Source organism: Cynocephalus volans, chromosome 1 (assembly GCF_027409185.1).
Source record: "Cynocephalus volans isolate mCynVol1 chromosome 1, mCynVol1.pri, whole genome shotgun sequence".
Taxonomy (NCBI): Eukaryota; Metazoa; Chordata; class Mammalia; order Dermoptera; family Cynocephalidae; genus Cynocephalus; species Cynocephalus volans.
The window spans coordinates 82309267-82328788 of NC_084460.1; the positions used below are offsets into that span (position 1 = coordinate 82309267).

The 19522-nt window shown below is 41.1% G+C and overlaps 1 protein-coding gene across 5 annotated transcripts in view; it reads left to right on the top strand.

Annotated features, from left to right (window-relative positions):
* Positions 1-19522, top strand: part of KCNAB1 (potassium voltage-gated channel subfamily A regulatory beta subunit 1) — a 406409-nt gene that overhangs the window by 367556 nt on the left and 19331 nt on the right. For all 5 annotated transcript variants that reach the window (XM_063094889.1, XM_063094906.1, XM_063094896.1 and 2 more), the window contains 2 exons: positions 18177-18262; positions 18958-19078. In XM_063094889.1, coding sequence (XP_062950959.1) covers positions 18177-18262; positions 18958-19078 — 207 coding nt within the window. The remainder of the gene's footprint in view (positions 1-18176; positions 18263-18957; positions 19079-19522) is intronic.

Sequence of the window (19522 nt, forward strand, 5' to 3'; positions counted from 1 at the left end):
GTTGGATAAGCCACAAAGTAAACACAAGGCATTTTCATGTCATTTTTACTCAAGAATTGTAAAGAAAAATATTATTATTGTCTTAAAGCAAACGCTTATGACAAAGCCAGAGCTGTCTAATACCATTTGCTTTTGTGACCACTCAGTGGATCATGTAGTGAAAGCATTATGTGCTTGCTAAACCCTTCCTTAGCAGAAGATTCTAACGGAGAACATTAGGGAAAACAGCCATTGTTGGGTGGGAGGTGGGAAAGAGCCTCGGATATAGGGAAGGAAAGCCCCAAAGAAGATTAAAGGCTGCTGATATGAGCAGACAATGTGTGGAACAGTGAAATAGGTACAAGGAAAAGAACATGGGGCATCCCAGGGCAGACCTTAGAGACGGGCCAGCCTGCCTGCTGTGGCTGTCGCAGTGACAGTTCCCAGGCACTACTGGGCAGCTTCCAATTTTAACGTAGAGAGAGCAGCGGCTGCTCTGCTCTAAAATATTGACATGGTTAGTAGCGCGTCTTTACCAGGCAGTTCACTGCTGAAAAGCTGAGAAAAATCATTCCACTCCACCAGATCAAGCTTAAAAGTTGCCTCTTGGTGAGTTACCAGATACCCAACAAATATAGATAAGCACTGCAGAGCCAAAATTGGGGTAGAGATTTTAATAACATTAAGATGAAGACAGCATCTTCTTCCAGACATTTCCCATGGCAGAACCAGGAAGGAAGGCCAGCTCCACACTATTAAAGGAGCAATACAGATTGCTTCCCGTTACAACATGAAATTGGATTAGCCAGTAGAAAATCTCATTAGGGTAAATATTTTTTTTCACTCTTGTCAATCCTTAGCTAAGTTGCTTGCTTTTTTCTTTCGTCCCCCAAACAGAATTCCTTTTAAAATAAAGTTAAAAGCCTCTCCCAAGAAGCTGATACACAGACAGTTTTATAAATAAAAATCTCCAGACAGGATAATAAAATAAGATGCTATGTGTCAAGATTCCACATGACTGTCTGACCAATGAGGATGACATCACACAGTTTTAAAAGACCAGAAATTTAAGACTTGAGTCAGATACCTACAGAGAAATGACAGATGGTCCCAAGTATAAAAATAACTGTTTCACTGATAATGGATATAGAAATATTAGATGCCATGTAGAACTGGTGGGGTTTGGTTAAATATTTTTTTTGTCAGCTCAATGAACATTTGGAAAAATATTCTTTATTAAGTGTTTTTCCTAATACATTTCCTTTTGATGTGCCAAAATGCTTGTTTCTTCGGTTAATACAGATATTGTAACCCTCTATGTGCTTTAAATAGCATAATCAAAAGAGTAGTCAATAAATACAAATGTGGATGAAGACAAAGGGAAAAAGATATTTTGTTTGAGCATGGGGGTTGGTGAGTGGAGCTGATTTTAGAGGAAAAATTCAAAACTGGCTTCAACTTTTCATCTTTGTGAGCCTTCATATCTTCAAACATAAAATGGGAACGTAACAATACCACCACACAGGTGTAGTAAAACTTAAATGTAATAATGTAAAAACTCCCAGCACCTAGCCCAGCACAAAATAAGCAGTCAATAGAGTTAGCTCCCTCCCTGTCCCTCTGTCGCTGTGTGGCCCAGGAACTCGGCTCCCTGGGGTGCCCAATCCAATCCAATCCAAGCATGGTGGAAATTGTTGGTTGTCTACCCAACAGCTATCCTGGTTTCTCAGGTACCCAGATTTTCATACAGGTTATGAGACTTCCCCAGACTGCCAACTGACCCAGAGGAAGGCTGGCTTCCTTTTCTCTTGCTGGTCCTCAGTTCCAGGGTGGGATCTGGGTTGTAAGCCAATCAGCCTTTTTTTTTTCCTTTGTCCAGACTCATTGGTTCATGTGACTGAACAGCACAATCAGCGTGAATCTCAGGAGTCTTGTTTGGAACAATGAGGCAAAGGGCCCTAAATATGTAATATGTGTAAGGAAGCACACAGCCTCAAATGCTACTGACAGCCATACTAATGCCACCAGAGAAAGCAGCCTTGGGCTAACAGAGAAGAGAGCTATAATAAAAATTTGTCTTCAGTGACTTGTTGGAACAACCATTTCTTAAGCCTATGTGACTGCACTTCCAGTGACAACAGTTGATAAATCTCACAATTTAAGGACTTTCAGTTGAGTTTTCAATAACTTACTCCATTAAAAAAAAAGCCCTAATTGATATGCCAAGAATTTAGAGACATCCCTATTTCTCAGTGAGAAAAACTAAAGCCCAAAGCTCAAGAAGATCACAAAATAAAAAGCTAATAATTCTCAAAGATAACATCTTTAGACCTTTTTTTATATATTATAGTTAAATAATGGTATCTATAATTTCTATATCGTTCTATGTGTTCCTAATTAGGTTCTATTGTCATATACCAGAATTACCTTCTACCATAATTGTTTGTGATATATTAGGGTACTTCAAAAAGTTGGTAGAAAAATTGAATTAAAAGATAATACAAAACCTACCATGATCTATTTAAAGACCCCTCATATGAGAAGGGTTTCATGTAGCTATTCTAAATTACAGTAAATTGGGTCAATCAAATCTACATGACAGGTTAATTTCCTTATTTATTTCTGCATACAGATCATTTTGGTACTTTTACTGGAAAAAATCACAATATTCTAAATCAAATGTTCAGAGAAATACCATCTATGGTACTGATGAGCAACTGGTAACACCTGCTTTGAGAATTTTCTAGATCAGAATTATCTTGGCCATTTTCTATGAGAGAATTTGAAGGGCTTGACTGACCACATACCAATATACTAGCACAGACCATGGCAGCTGACTTTCATACAGAGATTAAGAAAGCCTCCCAACCAGGCAAATGTCCAGCAGTAGATATTTCTGTCTCTGCTAGAGGCTGTTGCCATTATTATCTGCTCCTCTGATCTCTAAAGTTATGTAGAATTATTCTCAGTACAAAATGCCAGTGTGAAGGGGAAAAAATATTAATGCATAAGCCTCCCCAGTCATCTCTCACTCTCCTGCCCAGGAAAGTGCTGTTTACCTCCAAAGGCTTCTGGGCATTATTATGTAGATGAAGGGAGAGGGGAAAAGTCGAGAAGCCAGAAGGGCCATAGAATTTACAAGGGAAAGGCCTGACAGCCCCTGGTGAGAAGAAATGAAAAAACAAAGGGAAAAGAATGGGAGAGACCAAAAAGCCTTTGCAGGCAAGAAAGAAACAATTTATAATATTTTTTAAAAATATCAAATAAGAATAAAATTTTTTTTAAAAATGTGCAAGTACTGTATGGGAATATTTATAAAACCTTACTGAAGGACATTGAAGGAGATTGAGTAAATAGAGATATATCTTGGATATATTCTGTCCAAGTTCATGGACAGGAAGACATCTTATCTTAAAGATGCCAATTCTGCTAAAATTCATCTATTCCAACCAAAATCCATTTAAGTGTTTTAAATAATTTCAAAGCTAGTTATAAAATTTATAAGGCAGAGTAAAGGGCCAAGAAGAGCCGAAGTGATTCCTGAATATAGGTACAGTGGAAAAGAAGGACTTGCCCTACTGGGTATCAGCACTCAATGTGGCCTCACTAAGAATAGTACTGGCTATGGGAGAAACTGACAATGGAATATAATACAGACTCCAGAAACAGATGCTAGAATTTATGAAACTTTGATATATGACAAAGTGGTCTAGAATATCAGTGGGGAAACAAGGGACTTAATAAATGGGCCCCCCAAAAGTGGCTCTTCTCTGTGATAACATGAGAAATAAATGAAATCAGATCCCTACTTTACACCACATGCACAAAAAAAATAATTCAAGATGGAGCAAAAACTTAAGTGATAAGAGCAAAACTTTAAAAATTTTAGTAGAAGGAAAGAGCATCCCTTTTAAATTTTAACATTTTCATTTATGTCCGGGAGATACCCCACATCAGGGGAAGACCCATTTTCAAACTACCAAAGTTCCTTTTTTACAGATGGACTTGAGTAACACTGCCAAAGGAAACCCTGAGAGGTTAACTTAGAGGACTCGTTTCCTCCAGTCTATTGATGATATAACTTTTAGCTTCACAGGTAAGATATAAGTCAGGTATCTAGGAAAATGGCATAATCCTGAAATTTCAGTTCCCTTAGGTTTATTGGTTTAAATTTGTTTATATTCATTGCCTTGCTGCAGACAAAATTTAAAGCAATGGGTTTACTCTCACCTTGAATGTTTTTTAATGAATTGGAATTCATTCCACTGTTCACAAATCCTACAGATTTGACATAAGCAGTACTTGCATTGTACTCTGTACTCACACCTCCCTTTCATCAGAACAGAAATTGTCTCTTCAATTACTACCACTCAGTATTAACCAAACACGGATAGTTTGGAATCACCAGATTTTAGTAGGAAATGGTGGGGACCATGTTGAGGGAGAAGGTGCAATTGTCTGATCAATACTCTACGTAATTCTTTCCTGGAAAGTATCTGCAGCAGTAGTGGGTCTAGGTGAGAAGGGGAAGGACTGGAGGTGGTGATAAGAGGATTACAGGGAAATAATGAGGATGGAGTAGAACCAAAAGATAAAAATGCCCTGTCGTTGCCTTGGGCGAGTCACTTGGTAGTTCTTACCATAACATAAAATGAACAATCGCTCTCTTGCTAGAATTAAAGAGTGGATGTCTGGTGGAGAAAGAAATAATAATAAAAAAAAAAGTGTACAGCATCACATAGCCTCCCCTCTGCAGGGAGAGTTGAACAAGGAACAGGCAGGATCCCCAGGATAGCTTGTCCGCTCAGGAGAAGTCACAGCAAGGTCAGGCTCAACGAGCTGTTATTTGCAATTTCTTCACATGGGATTTTTAGGTTCTGTCATTTTATTTGGTTTGAAATGAGGTGAAAGATGGAGGGGGGAAAGATGGAAGCAAAGAAACACCACAGAATTCAAACAAACTCCAGTAAGTTATCTCAGAACTTCAACCTCCACCCATTTATTCTTTCAAGGTGGGGGTTGGGCTAACCATGGCTGAACTTTTTTTTACTATGGTTTCCTACATAGGTGGTCTAGTACTTCACTTTTTTTTTTTTAATTGTATCATAATTGATTATTACATATTTTGGGGATTCAGCATTGACATATGTTGATCAAATCAATATTATTAGCATATATATTATTACAAATTGTACTTATTCTTTATGCCCCTTGTCCAATCTCTCCCCATCCCTCCCCCCTCCCACCTCTGGTAACCCTAGATTTCTTCTCTCCTTCTGAAAGAGTAATGGTTCCTCTCTTGATTTGTTGCCTAGATGATCCGTCCAGTGCTGAGAGAGGTGTGTTCAGGTCTCCCACTATTACTGTAGAGCAGATGCTTCTTCTGTCACTCTGGAACGGGTTTTGTTGAGAGAGATGTCCTCTTCTTTTCTTTGGCCTCCACTGGTGACTCTCCTTGTGTCAATGCACTCAAATGGCTGGCAGGTCATCTGCATGGTGGTTGTGGCATCTAGTCACTTTCGCAGCAGCCGCGGTTATTGTGGTGGCTGCGGTCATAAGGAAGTGATATTTTTAATGTGCTCCTTGCCTGGTTGGAGGAGAAGGAGTTGGTCCCTGGCTCCATACCTCAGGACCCCGGGCAGCCCCGTGGCACCTCACTTTCAAACTTAGTAATTCAGGGCCTTTGGACTTTAGCTAAAAGTGAAGCTAGAAGTGTCCCTTTTCAATAACCTATTCCACATTTCAGAATAAGGTTCTGAAATCACATTTGGACGATATCAAAGGCTCACTTCAAACTGTGTAGGGACAAGGAAAAGCAGTGTGTTGCAGAGCAGAGAGGTTGAGGACTATGTGCCCTGTAGGGAGGGTTCTCAGGGTAGCTTCAAGGTAGATGACAGTGCATGGTCCTTGGAGACATAAAATTGCCATTCCTGGGTCAGAGTTTTAAACAAGATTCAATTCTCCAGATAGCAGAGGTTTTACCGTCTTGGTTTGGTGCATGAATTCCTTTCTAGTTCCTTGAATATGGTCTTGTTCTGATCCAGAATCTTTTGGCCAATGCCCTGATCCAGAAAGCCTATTCTCTGTAAACTATCTTGTAAAGACAACTCTTTTTCTAAGCTTTGGCAGATCAGATGCACACACAAACCCATTTCTGGCTCTTTTTTCAGAGTCATCAGATTTGAGGTCTTTCTTCAAGGAAGTAAAAAGATAGCTCATATTTCCTAAACCATTTATACACACCATAAACTACCAGTGTATTAAACATAAAGGGATGGGTGGATATAATCACACACAAGGCATCCACATGCACAAATACACAATGGGGTCAATGAAGTAAGTGCCCTGTGATTTTCTGTCCCCAACCCACCTTCTCTCACAACGCACTATGCACAAAGTCTTCCAAGATGACCAGTCATAGAACTTCAGTGCTAAATGTGGCCTTATAGACTATCTGCTGAGACCTTGCCCAAGTGACTTTATCTTTCTGAGTCTCAGGTTCTTCATTGATAAAATCGGAATTAAAAGACTTTTCAAGATGGCGGTGGCTGCGGCAGTTGGCGCGGAGTAGCTGAGGTGGAAAAGGCGGCCACTGGGCCTTAGGCAGCCGGGAAACTTGTGGACCTTCCTCTTGCCATCTCTTAAGGGAGGACTGCTGCTGGTGGCCGGTCGTGGGGGCTGACCACCACTTTGCCCTCGGCAGGAGAGGCTGCCTCATTTACAGGCAACAGCTTTGAAGTATGGAGCAGGAAAAGAACTGTTTCTTAGCTGCAAAAGCGAGTCTCTAAACAGGGAACACGGCGCCAGGGCTGCTGAGGATGCAGACAGGATCCTGGAGGCCGGGGCTGCGCTGAAGGCAGCCAGCTGCCCTATTGATGATTCGAGGTTTCAGGCCGGCATAAAAGAAGATTTCTGGGAGCGCCCGAGCCGCGCCGCGGGACCGAGTGAGCAGCCCGAGGCGGAGGCAGTCGAGAACGGGGACGGTGACGACGCAGAGGCAGAGAGGGAGCCGCCCTACCCGGCACAACCCTGTGAGTGACCCCCAGCCCAGCCCTACTTGGGGGGCGGACGCCCGCCCGGCTTCCGCCTGCCCCACTGGGCCACTCACCGGCCCCAGGGCTGCCTCCATTTTCTCAGGTGGTGGTGGAACCAGCCTGGCTCGGCCAAGCCTGTCCTCCTCGCCCGGCTTGGCTCCTCACTGAGCCTTCCCACTTGCTTGCCCCGGAATGGGGCTTCCCGGGGCCTGTGGGCCAGTCTCCCTTCCCACTCCCTCCACGGTTCTCTGGCGGGGCTGGTGGCGTGGGGCGTCCCTGGCCAGTGTCAGGAGGGCAAGGAAGTACGGGCTGGGCCGACTGTCACTCCACCGCACACTGGGCTCCAGCCCCCGGTAAACTTCCTGTTACTGGGAGGCAGATTGACCATCTCTGCGGCCACCAGTTCGGAAAAACGCCTAACCGATTTCTGGTTAGGAATAGTGTGGTAGGAGAGTTCCCAAGTCCGCTTGAACCTGCCGGAGAGCTGACGGCAGGCGGGCACCGGACTCGGTCCATGCCGGGGGGATACAAAGGTGAACCATGTGCTGCGGGCTTCTCCCCTGAGGAGCTCACACTCTGGTGTGGGAGATAAGACAAGTACACAAATAACTGTGATACCAGGAGGAAGGTGATAAGTCCCAAGAAAGATCTACACAGTGCTACAAAGGCACCCACAGCAACCGGTCGTCTGTGCCTAGCAGAAACCTGGTAGACTTCCTGGGCGAGGCGGTGCCGAGCAGGGTCTTGAAGGCCCAGCTGATAGAAGAGGGTTGCCGAAGACACGTCCCAGCCCAGCCCAGTGCGCACAGAGCGGGGAGACGTCCGGCCAGGGAGGCGGAGACTCGACAGAAACCACACACCCTGTGGGGTCGCCACTGCATGATCCAACAGCCCGGGCCAGAGCACACGGAACAGGGAGAAGTCCTGCACAGGAAGTGAAAGCTCAACAGAGATCACACACCCTGTGGTACGTGATCCAGCAGCCCAGCAGAGTCCAAGCTGACCAGAGAGGTGGCTCCCCGGAGAGGCCCAAGACCTGAGGCAACCATACACACAAGGCACTAGAGGCCAACTGAGCAGTCACAGAGGTAGCCATACCAAATGGGCAACCACAGCAACATCTTAGTTAGTCAATAGTCTCAAACCTGTGGACTGTGAAACCCCCTGCCACAATGAATAAACATAAAAAAAAAGATACCAGAAATACAAAAAATCAAGAAAGTACACCACCAAAAGTTAATAAATCTCAAACTCTAGATCCTATAGAACAAGAAGCCCTTGATATGACTGACAAGGAATTTTGAGTGATAATTCTAAGGAAACTGAATGAGATACAAGAAAACTCAGCTAGACATCATGATGAAATGAGGAAAAGTATACCTGAAAGAGGAAATGTACAAGGAAATCAATGTCCTGAAAAAAAATGTAGCAGAACTTGCTGAACTGAAGAAGTTATTCAGCGAAATAAAAAACACAATGGAGAGTTTAACCAGCAGGCTTGTCGAAGTTGAAGAGAGAACCTCTGAACTTGAAGATGGGCTGTTTGAAATAACACAAGCAGACAAAAAGAAAGAAAAAAGAATCAAAGACATTGAAGAAAATCTGAGAGAGATATCAGACAACCTTAAGCGCTCAAATATCCGAGTAATGGGTATTCCAGAAGGGGAGGAAAACGGAGATTGCATTGAAAACATATTCAACAAAATAGTGACAGAAAACTTCCCAGGTATAGGAAAAATCACAGATCTTCAGATCCAGGAAGCTCAACGATCTCCAAACGTATTCAACCCAAAAAGGCCTTCTCCAAGACATATTATAGTCAAATTGGCAAAACTCAGAGACAAAGAGAGAATCTTAAAAGCTGCAAGAGAGAAGCATCAAATCACCTATAAGGGAGCCCCAATCAGGCTAACATCAGTCTTTTCATCACAAACCTTAAAGCTAGAAAGGAATGGGATGATATATTCAAAATACTAAAAGACAAAGATTGCCAGCCAAGAGTACTCTACCCTGCAAGGCTATCCTTCCGAAATGAAGGGGAAATAGTATATTTCTCAGACAAACAAAAACTGCGGGAGTTCACTACCACACGACCACCCTTACAAGAAATTCTCAAGGGAGTACTGGGTTTGGTTCCTGAAAAATAACTACCACTGCCATAAAAACCCAAGAAAAATAAAAACCCACTAGTATAATAAAAAAGGCATTCATGAAGAGAAAACAAACAAACAAAAACACTATCTACAACCTAAGGAACGAACAAACTCAGAAACCAAACAGTAAATCAGAAAGCAAGGAACAAAAGACACCTAAGACAACCAAACAACCAATAAAATGCTAGGAATAAATCAACACCTTTCAATAACAACTCTTAATGTAAAAGGCTTAAATTCCCCAATCAAAAGACACAGACTGGCTGACTGGATCAAAAAGGAGGACCCAACTATATGCTGCCTACAAGAGACCCACCTCACCCATGAAGATTCACATAGACTAAGAGTGAAAGGATGGAAAAAGATTTACCATGCAAACAGAAAAGAAAAACGAGCTGGAGTAGCTATTCTTATATCTGACAAAACAGACTTTAAACTAAAAACCATAAAAAGAGACAATGAGGGACACTACTTAATGATAAAAGGACTGATCCATCAAGAAGACATAACAATCATAAATATGTACTCACCCAATGTTGGAGCAGCCAGATTTATAAAACAAACTCTATTAGACCTAAAGAAGGAAAGAGACACTAATACCATAATAGCAGGGGACCTGAACACTCCACTGTCAATATTAGACAGATCATCTAGGCAAAGAATCAGTAGAGAAACACAAGATCTAAACAATACTCTGAACCAATTGGAATTGGCAGATATCTACAGAACATTCCATCCAACAACCTCAGAATATTCATTCTTCTCAGCAGCACATGGATCATTCTCCAGGATAGATCACATATTAGGTCACAAATCAAGTCTCAATAAATTCAAAAAAATTGGAATTATCCCATGTATTTTCTCAGACCTAGAAATTAATAACAAACGAAACTCTGGAAACTATACAAACACATGGAAATTAAACAGCATTCTACTTAATGACATATGAGTCCAAGAAGAAATCAAGCAGGAAATCAAAAAATTTATTGAAACTAATGAAAATAATGATACATCATATCCCACCAAAACCTGTGGGATACTGAAAAAGCAGTATTAAGGGGGAAATTTATTGCATTAAATGCTCACCTCAGAAGAATGGAAAGATGGCAAGTAAACAACCTAACACTTCACCTTAAAGAACTAGAAAAACAAGAACAATCCAAACCTAAAGTTAGCAGACGGAAAGAAATCATTAAGATCAGAGCAGAACTGAATGAATTTGAAAACCAAAAAACAATTCTAAAGATCAATGAATCAAAAAGTTGGTTTTTTGAAAAGATAAATAAAATTGACAAACCATTAGCATGGCTAACAAAAAAAAGAAGAGAGAAGACTCAAATAACCAAAATTAGAAATGAAAAAGGTGATATTACAACTGATTCATCTGAAATACAAGGAATCATTCGAGACTACTATAAACAACTATACGCCAACAAATTTGAAAATCTGGAGGAAATGGATAAATTTCTGGACACACACAAGCTCCCAAAACTGAACCATGAAGACGTAGAAAATTTGAACAGACCAATAAAGATAAAGGAGATTGAAGCTGTTATCAGAAGGCTCCCAACAAAGAGCCTATATTTCCACTGCTGGGAATATACCCAGAGGAATGGAAATCATCAAGTTGAAGGTATACCTGTTCCCCAATGTTCATCGCAGCACTCTTTACAATAGCCAAGAGTTGGAACCAGCCCAAATGTCCATCATCGGATGAGTGGATATGGAAAATGTGGTACATCTACACAATGGAATACTACTCAGCTATAAAAACGAATGAAATACTGCCATTTGCAACAACATGGATGGACCCTGAGAGAATTATATTAAGTGAAACAAGTCAGGCACAGAAAGAGAAATACCACATGTTCTCACTTATTGGTGGGAGCTAAAAATTAATATATAATTCACACACACACACACACACACACAAAAAAAAAAAAAACCGGGGCGGGGAATGAAGATATAACAACCACAATTACTTGAAGTTGATAAGACAAGCAAACAGAAAGGACATTGTTGGGGGGGAGGGGGGAGGGGAGGAGGGAGGGAGGTTTTGGTGATGGGCAACAATAATCAACCACAATGTATATTGACAAAATAAAATTAAAAAATAAATAAACAAATAAAAATTTAAAAAAATAAATAAATAAAAGAAAAGAAAAGAAAAAGAAAAAGAACAGTCCAGTAGTAAAAGTTGTAAAGTATATAGAAACAGGCAATTCACAAAACATAAATGGCCCTAACAAATGTATAAACATAATTTTATTTCATTAAAGAACTGCAAATTAAAAAAAAAAAATTTGGAATTAAAATGTTATCTACCCAGTTACTACAAAAATTACATATGTGCTCAATTAATGTCAATTAATGTCTATTCATTTGCAATGAAGAAATTGAGAGCCAGCAAGGTCAAGAGATGTGTCCCAGGTTAGTGACTGTGACAGAGAAACACACACACACACACACACACACACACACACACACACAAACACAAAAGGCCAATGTCTCTGGAATCCTGGTGCGTGCTCTGTAAGATGAATGGATCTAGGTTCTCCTCACACAGTCAGCAAACCTTTAAGGCCAGTGGCTTGTGGTCCATACTAAGCATGACTTCACTCCATTTATGGGTACAAGGTATCCAATCCTGTGAGAAAAGACAGTCCTCTGTCTCCAGGCACTAAGCTGAGCACTCAGGGAGGACTCACTACAGCCCAGGGATGAAGAACTGATAAAGATCCAAGAGGAAACAGAGACACAATCCTAAACCACCACCTCAACCACAGCTTCTGAGGTTAAACAAGTAAATAAACAGCTGAAGGTAGATAAAGGACAGACAGCTGGTTTGAAGTAAAAATTGTGTCCAGGTGTAGACCTATTTTTTATTAGTGTTTACAACAACTCCTATGATGAAACCAAGTCTCTGCATTACACCAGTGTCCCGGCCTCTCCCAGGTCCTTGCCACTGAAAAAAGAAAGGATGTGATATCAGTTAGGTCAAACCATGTGACACTGCCAATATTCAACCATTTATGGCCTCCAAAAACAGCAATTTTATCTGTTTAAACCTATAACACATTAGTGTTTAAAGCAGTGCCCTTGCTTATTAGATATTCTTTCTCTTTTATTTTTTACATTATAGAAGTATGATAACACATTTACAGGAAACTTGGAAAATACAAAACAAAATTACATATAATTTCACTATATAATACAATTATTGTTTTGTGTGTTCATTCTCAGTATTTTGTAAGCATATTTGAAATATTTATAATTGTTAATATTCAACCTCTTAATTATGCCTTAAAACAATTAACTTTTCTGCCTGTTTCCTCATCTAGAGTAAGAAGATTACCTCTGGATTATCTCTAAGGTTTCTTTTGGTTTTATCATTTTGTGTCTATGGCCAGGTTAATCTGAGTATATTTTATTTGATCAAAACACTAATTTCTACACATTTGTATTGTCAGTTCTTATGGTTTATTGTTCATGCAGTGTAACTATTTGCATACAACTTTCAAAGTTCTAGGGAACATTTCCCATGAAAAAATGTTTAATGTGAGCCACCATTTTTGCCTGAGGTGCAATTAAAAATCTTAAAAATTTTCACTCAGAATAAATCATCATATTAATTCCTTTGGCATGAAATGCATGTTTTTAAACACAGATGACCTGTATTACTGAAAGAAGAATGTCATTGAAATGTCAGCATCTCAGCCTATTTGAGAAGAAACAACCAGGATCATATTCTGCTTACTTGTTACTCTTTCAGATTTACAAATAGGTCTACGCGCATTATCCCATGTCAAGCTTTGAAAGAATTCCACAGAATCATTATCACCCTCACTTTACAGATGGAAATGGAACACTCAGAAGCAAAATCGACTTGTGGCACTTGTAGAGCGCCAGCTGCGTGCTAAGGATACAGGAATGACAGAGAGAGCTGCCTGGGGCCTGTGAGCCCTAGCGAGGCATCACCGGGTGAAAGAATAATGATTATTCCAACCTGAAAAGGAGCACAGAGGGAAGATTTAACAAAGACTTTCGATAGCTTAGACGGTTTTTCTCAAACTTCTGCAATTTGAGCTCTAATAAAAGTAATACAAAGGTTGCAGCTTATCGAAGAAGGCTAGGACCTGGTCCTCCATATTTTTATCAAATTCCCCAGGTGATTCTGATTCATACCAAAATATGTGTGTGTGTGTGTGTGTGTGTGTGTGTGTGTGTGTGTGTGTGTGTGTGTGTATCATAGTGATTGTTTGCATAAGGCAAATACCTAAAGTGAAGGTTAAATTATAGCATGAAGAATTGAGATTAGATGAAAGAACAAAGGAGGAAATGTGGGACAAAGTTTACACCCGCTGAAGTGGCTTACTCGGGAATGGTATAAAGCATGATTCTCAAACTTTACTACGTATCAGAATTGCTTGGAGGACTGGTTAAAACATAGACTGCTGGGCCCCAGCCCCAGAATTTGTAGTTTATAGGTCTGGTGTAGGGCCCTAGAATTTGAATTTGTAACAAGTTCCCAGGTGCTCCTTAATGCTGCTGGCCCAGGGGTAAACTTTGAGACCACTGGTAAAGACAAGCACATTGGTTCTAAACTCTGGTGTCACACTAGACTCCTCTAGAATGAGTTTTTAAAATATTGATGCCAGGGCCTCACCCCTCAGATTTCTTTTTTCCTTTTTTTTTTTTTTTTTTTTGTGACCGGTAAGGGGATCATAACCCTTGGCTTGGTGTTGGCCGCACCGCGCTCAGCCAGTGAGCGCACCGGCCATCCCTATATAGGATCCGAACCCGCCGCCTCCTCGGAGCTCCCAGCGCCGCACTCTCCCGAGTGAGCCACGGGGTCGGTCCACCCCTCAGATTTCTGATGTAACAGAACTTCGGTCGAGCTGGGATGTGAGTAGTTGGTGAAGCCCCTGGGTGTTTCTAATGTGCTGTCAGGGTTGAGAACCACTGGGGCTAAGGCTTCTGGAAAAGTCGGGGAGTGTGGGCAGTGGGGGTCACATTCAGTCCTGGGTTATCAGATGTAGTTACATTTGTCTGAGTGTCCTTTACCAGAGGCAGGTAATTGTAATGCACTAAATGATCTTTCTAATGTCCTTTTCCCCATTCAGAATCAATGATCTGCCTAGGATGCTTTTAAAATGCATTTCCAACCTGCCTCCTTAGAGCAGGAAGCAGCGCGTCAGTCTCAAAGTACATTTCCATCATACACGTGTAAAACAGCAGCATCTAGACTCGGTTGATTTTTTCTTTCAACAATGCTGCCCTCTAGTGTTCTTATATATTAGAATCGTAAAAATCCACCTCAGCCACCAGTATGGTCATTTCCTGTTAGAAGGGCTAACAATTAACCAGGGGAATTTTTCTGACATTAAAAAAAAAAAAAAAACTAATTTAATATGCATTAAATTAAACTTTAATTCATGGCAACGTGAATCTCCAACTGCGGCCTCTCACTTCTGCAGTTTTCCCCTGCTTTTTGTACTGCAGTCTCCTCCAAGGACAAGAATTCCTGGAGTTCTCCTTTCTCTATTCCACCAAGCCCATCTCTTCAGTGTCAAAAACCAAAGAAATCAGTGAGGCAGAAATTACTAGTAATAAAAGGACCTGAGGCATTGGGATATTTTGAAGAGGCTCGCCTTCCTTTTCCTCACTTCTCACACCTGCCTCTTTTCCACTTGATTCATAGTTTACTGAGAATAGAATTCCTCAAACAGGAGATCCCATGTCTTCCCGTGATGAGTTCTACAAACCTACCTGGTCCCACCACCCTGACATAAGTGTCCAACCCTCTACCTCACTTTATCAAGTCTCTCTCTCCCTTCCTTCCCAGCCACATCTCTTTTATCAATAACTCCCTCTTTCTAGATCACTCCAATGGCATACAAGCTTACTCTTACACCTCTTTAAAATAAAACTCTCCTTTGACTCTGCATACCCCTTCAACCCCTTCAGCTACCCAGGTTGTCTCTAAAGCCTCCCCCTCCCCACCCATTTTCCATCAGCTCCAGCCTGGCTTTGGCCCTGTCATACCACCAACACTGAAACTGCTCTTCTCTTCTCACAGTCTGCAGTGACCTCCCTACATGTGGCCAAATCCAATGGACACTGCTTTGTGCCTTCTGATATGAATGTCCACAGCATTCCACCCTGTGGGCACAGCTCCTTCTTGAAGCATCCTCTGCTCTTGGTTCTGAAACATCCCTTCCCGCTGGCTGCTGATTACCTGGCACCCTGCACACGGTCCTCTCTCCAACCCCTAGGCTGGCAATTAGAACCTCTCCTCTTCTCTCTACAGGCCTCCTTTAAGTGGGCTCATCCACTTCCATAAATTTAAATACAATCAATAGACTGGTAATGAATATACCACCTCCAGCCAAGGTTGCTCACTGTCTCATTTATCCAACTATATTGACTGGACATGTCCCCTTTAGTATCTCACATGCATCTTTATTTTTCACATGTCCAAAGAAGAACCCTTGATTTTCCTCCCCAAGCCTCTTCCTCCTTCAGCCTCCCTCATCTCTGCTAATCTTGATTCCTCCCTTTCCCTTACCACACTCAGTCCATCTCTAAGTCCTGTGGACTCTGCCTCCAAACTTTATTTTGAACTCATCCAGGTCTCTTTATCATTACCGCCACCACCTGGAATACTGCAGTACCTTCCTGAAGACCTTCCTGCTTCCTGCAGTCCTCGCCTTCACTACTGATTCTCCACAGCACGGTCAGAGATGATGTTCTGAAATGGAAACTACATGCAATCACTCCCTTACCTGAACAATGGTAATGGCCCCATTAAACTGTGGATAACATGTGAATAACATGGTCTGCACTCTGCCAACTTCATCTTGTACTCCAGTCCTCCTTCCTTACTAGGCTCCTGCCACAATGGCTTCCTTCCAATTGCTCAAACTCACTAAGCTCTGTCCTCTCTTGGGGCCTTTGCACATGCTGTTCCATCTGCCTGGAATGCTCTTCCCTGTTCTTCACGTGGCCGGCACCTTTCCATTTTTCATTCCTGAACATTTCCACTCCTCAGTGAGATCTTCCTTGTCCTAACTTAACAGGTCTTCCCTTTCCTTCCCTTTCTCAGCCCCTATTTGTTTCCTTCATAACACTTCACATTTTGTAATTACTCATTTACTTTTCCATCTTCCCCACTCAACTCTAAACTCCCTGAGTCCAGGAACTTTGTGTGTTTTACTTACAGATGAACCCAGTGACTGGTACATGCCTGGCAAATATTAGGCTTTTCATACATGTATGTGGAGTGAGTGAGTGAGTGTGTGGGAACAGTCACAACCTCCTCGTCCCCTTAACTGCTCCATCGAGGCCTTCAGTGACTCCCACGTGGCCAAGCCACACCAGAGTGTTCTGTGCTCATTTTACTTGACTGCAGAGTCAGAGACAGGGAGAGTCCAGGTCAATTTATCCTCTGTTAACTTCTTCAGTGTTTACCGACATGTTTATTCACCACAGAATCTCCAGCACCCAGAACAGCAGACACCTGATAAACACTGGGGATTGGATGAACTTTCCACCTCTGAATGTGAAGGGAAGGGAGCTGATGCAGTAGTGGAGGTGTCCGAAGAGAGAACAGGTGTGGGGCAGAGATGCAAATAATGGTTCTCAACTTCCAGAAATGTTTATCATAGACGCTCATCTCCATTTGTATAATAAAAGAGAAGAAAAAACAGTTTCTTATAACTTTTTTTTAAAATCACATTTGCTTTATAAATAGAGAATGAATTATATAGGATTAATTTCTGAATAATAATTTGGGAGTCTTTCTCCAAGAAAGAAAAATGTTTTGCTTATAAACCAAATTTTACCTCTGTTGGACAATGGTAAATAAAGACATTCCCATCTTCCAAACAAAGAAACCAAGGACAATTTAAAATAGCTTACGTAGGCCAAACAAGCAAAGAAGCTAAGCCCCTAACCCTGGCTGTCTCATTCCAAATCCTGTCCCCTATCAATTTAGACAGTTCTTTCTTATGAGAAATTAAAATAGGAATACATCTACCTCAACTCTACTTTGAGACGAGGATTTGATTCTTCTGAATGATATTTAACCTACTGGTATTACTGGGACACAGAGAAGCCCGAGGCCTGTGACCCCTTGAAAATGTCAAATGACCTGGGTGTTTGGCCGACCTGCTTTGTACAGAAATCCAACCCTGTGAATTTTCACTAAATTGAACTTGAGGCTCTCCATGCTCTCTAGTTCTGCATCACATCTGGCTGGTGCCAAGAGGATTAGCTCAGCTCCACCCCTCCAGGGAAGAAATTCATCTTCCTGTTTAGGAAATGTGATGTCAAGCTGAAAGAGGCTGATGAGCAAACTGGGTGGGACCAGGAGCAGGAGGCCCTGATGAAATCAATTACATGGGTGTCTTAGAACAAAATTTAGTTCAAAGTGGTCAAGGATAGGGTGTGTCACTGTGTGCTGTAAGCCACTCTGGCTTCAGCTGTTTGCTCAGCATTTCAAGTTTATCTTTCTGCTAAACACATTGTTGTTGAGTCACCTCTATTAAATAGCCACTCTGTGTGCCACCCAGCTAGGCAAATCCAGCATACAAAGACAGGCCTTCTACCCTCAATGACCTTGCATTCTACAAAGTCCAACCAAATGCTTTCCCTTACTTCTCACTTCAGCGAGCAATGTACCCAGGTTCTGAAAGAGGTTAATCATGTATTCATCGGTCCAAGAAACATCAAGCAATAAAGAAATAAAGTGGTCATTATGTTTTTAATATCATTTAGTAATTTGTTGCTGCAAACTGAAAATAAAAATGTCAGTTTACCTAAAAATACCATCAGCCTCCAAACCATCAATATTTCATGTTGAACTGTTATGTTGTCACCAGTGTCAAAAGAATTATATTTATCAAACAAGCAATTACATTAAAATTCTAAGCTTTGGGAAAAGGAAAAATATATATATAACTAAAAAGTAGAGAAACTCATGAAATGCTGTCTGTCTGGCCTTCCATAGAAATTGTTCGAGCCATGACACATGTGATAAACCAAGGCATGGCTATGTACTGGGGCACCTCGCGGTGGAGTGCTATGGAGATCATGGTAATTTAATTTCTATTTTTAAATGGCTTTTGAATATGTTACTGTTTTTCAGATATCACGCATAAATTGCAAGATCTTTTGCAAATTTTTCTCAAAATCACTATGGTACTGGAATTCTATGATCAATCCTGTCATAGAGATGAATACTGGGGCTGGTGCTCATTAGTTCAAAACACAACAGAGAGAGGCTAGGTCTCTGATGGGAATTATGTTCTGGCATGTTCTCTGATGGCAAGAGGGTGAAGTGAATTTCACAGCTAATGAGATATATGAACAGAGTATTCTAGTTTTCTTATAAAAGCTGTATTAATTAATAACTATACTGTTTATAAATGCTAAAAGATCACTTTCATATATTAGTCTAAGTTTTATTTCTTTAGGATCCTGAAAATAGTCAAGCGACATTTTCTAATAGTCCATAATTCACACATTGACTGATTTGCCCTGGACTTTACTCAGTCCAAACACTTTGAAAGAATAATAGGGATTTCCTACATTTGGTATTGCTCTTAGTAAAATTGGTTTATTGCTCTTACTAAAATTGCTCTTAGTAAACTTGGTTTATTGTTTGGCATCCTGCATGTTTCTTGGCTTGCACTGATTTCACTAAAGTGAACATTTCACATGCATATGAATCACAGTGAAGCCTTATCTCTCATCAGTATAAATGCAGGTGCAATCTCATTTCTCCCCAGGAAGCCTATTCTGTAGCGAGACAATTCAATATGATCCCGCCAGTCTGTGAACAAGCCGAGTACCATCTTTTCCAGAGAGAGAAGGTGGAGGTCCAGCTGCCGGAGCTCTACCATAAAATAGGTAACCTTCAAAATCAAATCTATTGAGTATTTTTAACAATAGGAAAATCAGCAATTCCTAAAAAAAAAGTGTTACTGAAATGCTTTTCAAAATGTCTGTAATTAATATAGGGAATTAAGAATCATGCATTCAAGAGACTGTAGCAGAATCAAACATGCCTGTGTTTAGTCTACAGGGTATCACTGATGAAAGCCAAGCAGAGTTGTAAATTGTGACTCGCGTATAAGCTGTACTCAGCAGGTGTTCAAACAATGCATACAGAATGAAGGGAAGAACAAATGAATGAGCTCATTTTTCATAGAGTGCTTGCTCTAGCCCAAGCATGCACCTTTGAGTGGACTACAACTGCTTTCCCCCAAAATCATGGATATACACATCTATATCTCTTACTCTGGGCCTGGCACTGAGTTAGATATGGGGAATTCAACAACTAGCAAGCCAGGC